The sequence below is a fragment of the Clupea harengus genome, chromosome 5, assembly GCF_900700415.2.
Source record: "Clupea harengus chromosome 5, Ch_v2.0.2, whole genome shotgun sequence".
Taxonomy (NCBI): Eukaryota; Metazoa; Chordata; class Actinopteri; order Clupeiformes; family Clupeidae; genus Clupea; species Clupea harengus.
The window spans coordinates 17493415-17495914 of NC_045156.1; the positions used below are offsets into that span (position 1 = coordinate 17493415).

A 2500-nucleotide genomic window follows, 5' to 3' on the forward strand; every position below is an offset into this window, starting at 1 on the left:
CCCTCTCTCTGACACTCTCCTCAAGATCAGCCAGGAGTGTGTGATGAGTGTGTGTTTGATAAGTGTGTAAGGAGTGTGTGATGAGTGTGTGTGTGATGAGTGTATGTTTGAGAAGTGTGTGATGAGTGTGTAAGGAGTGTGTGTGTGTGTATGAGTAATATGTCTGTTCATGCATAATGCTTGTGTGTATTGATTTTGTAATGAGTGTGTAATGAATGTGTAATGAATGTGTTTAAATAGTGTGTGTGTATTGATTTTGTAAAGCACGTGTGTAATGAGTGTGTAATGAATGTGTAATGAGTGTGTAAAGCATGTGTGTAACGAGTGTGTTATGAGTGTGTGTTCTCTCCTCTCCTCTCTTCCACAGACCCAGGTGTGCACCATTGACAGAAAGCACTGGTGTAATGTGTGTGTAATGAGTGTGTAACGAGTGTGTAATGAGTTTGTAACGAGTGTGTGTAATGAATGTGTGTGTGTAACGAGTGTGTGTCTTCTCTTCTCCTCTCTTCCACAGACCCAGGTGTGCACCATCGGCAGAAAGCACTGGTGTAATATGTGTGTAATGAGTGTGTAACGAGTGTGTAATGTGTGTGTAACGAGTGTGTAACGAGTGTGTAACGAGTGTGTGTCCTCTCCTCTCTTCTCTTCCACAGACCCAGGTGTGCACCATCGGCAGAAAGCACTGGTGTAATGTGTGTGTAATGTGTGTGTAATGTGTGTGTGTAACGAGTGTGTGTCCTCTCCTCTCTTCCACAGACCCAGGTGTGCACCGTCGGCAGAAAGCACTGGTGTAATGTGTGTGTAATGAGTGTGTAACGAGTGTGTAACGAATGTGTGTGTGTAACGAGTGTGTAACGAGTGTGTGTCCTCTCCTCTCGTCCACAGACCCAGGTGTGCATCATCGGCAGAAAGCACTGGTGTAATGTGTGTGTAATGAGTGTGTAATGTGTGTGTAATGTGTGTGTAACGAGTGTGTGTGTGTGTTCCTGTGTGTGTGACCCAGGTGTGCACCATCGGCAGAAAGCACTGGTGTAATGTGTGTGTAACGAGTGTGTAACGAGTGTGTGTGTCCTCTCTTCTCCTCTCTTCCACAGACCCAGGTGTGCACCATCGGCAGAAAGCACTGGTGTCCGACATCTGTTTCCACACCGAGATGAGCAGCCTCATGGATTTCAGTACTCCAGACTCCTCCCTGGACAAAGGTGTGTGTGTGTGTGTGTGTGTGTGTGTGTGTGTGTGTGTGTGTGTGTGTGTTACATAAGACAGAAGGTATTTTCTGCCTGTGCATTATAAAAGACTATTGATTAGTCAGTGAAGAGAAAATCCATCTATCTGTGTGCTGATAGGCCGCTGGGCTGATTCATCCATCTGTGTGCTGATAGGCCGCTGGGCTGATTCATCACTCCATCTGTGTGCTGATAGGCTGCTGGGCTGATTCATCACTCCATCTGTGTGCTGATAGGCCGCTGGGCTGATTCATCCATCGCTCTGTGTGCTGATAGGCTGCTGGGCTGATTCATCCATCGGTCTGTGTGCTGATAGGCTGCTGGGCTGATTCATCCATCGGTCTGTGTGCTGATAGGCTGCTGGGCTGATACATCCATCACTCTGTGTGCTGATAGGCTGCGGGGCTGATTCATCCATCGCTCTGTGTGCTGATAGGCTGCTCTGCTGTGATTCTGTCTCCATAATCTCTGTCCTCCCACCTCTGTCCTCGGCCTGATACCATTGACAACTCCTGAAGACTCAGCGACCCAATATTACACCAACCAACGACCCCCCCCAATATTACACCAACCAACGACCCCCCTCAATATTACACCAACCAACCGCCCCCCCAATATTACACCAACCCCCCCTCCCCCCATATTACGCCAACCAACCAGTTTCCTGACTCACACTATCTGGGCAATAGTGGTTAAGGAGTTGAAAGGTTGCTAGTTCGATCCCGACTCCTGATGTGCAGGTTGGCCCGTTAGATAGTAACGTTCGCCATCGGTGTGTGAAAGGGTAGATGTCCCGTTAGATAGTAACGTCCGCCATCGGTGTGTGAAAGGGTAGATGTCCCCTTAGATAGTAACGTCCGCCATCGGTGTGTGAAAGGGTAGATGTCTGAGGCATTCATCTGTAAAGCCCTTTGAGTAGTAAAGTGCTATATAAAAGCCGTTTATAATCCCATAGTGAGGTACAATAACCTTACTCTAGGTGCTCTGGTAAGGTGTGTGTGTGTGTGTGTGTGTGTGTGTGTGTGTGTGTGTGTGTGTGTGTTGGGTCGCACTCCCTGCCCGGGCAGCACTGCAAATCCAGACGTGAACTATGGCCAGCTCAAGTGCTGTTGTTGGTGTAGTTCACACACACACCACACACACACACACACACACACACACACACGTGGCAAACACGCAAATGGAAACTTAATTCTGAGTCATGATGCAGGTGTGCTTTTACCAATTAGCCACAGGAAGTGACATCACTGAAACCCAACCTTTAAGTCAGGGTT

At 48.0% G+C, this 2500-nt stretch overlaps 1 protein-coding gene across 3 annotated transcripts in view; it reads left to right on the plus strand.

Annotated features, from left to right (window-relative positions):
• LOC116220530 (kazrin-like) overlaps nt 1–2500 on the plus strand; it is a 127827-nt gene that overhangs the window by 109313 nt on the left and 16014 nt on the right. For all 3 annotated transcript variants that reach the window (XM_031567916.2, XM_031567914.2, XM_031567915.2), the window contains exon 4: nt 1095–1202. In XM_031567916.2, the coding sequence (XP_031423776.1) occupies nt 1095–1202 (108 nt within the window). The remainder of the gene's footprint in view (nt 1–1094; nt 1203–2500) is intronic.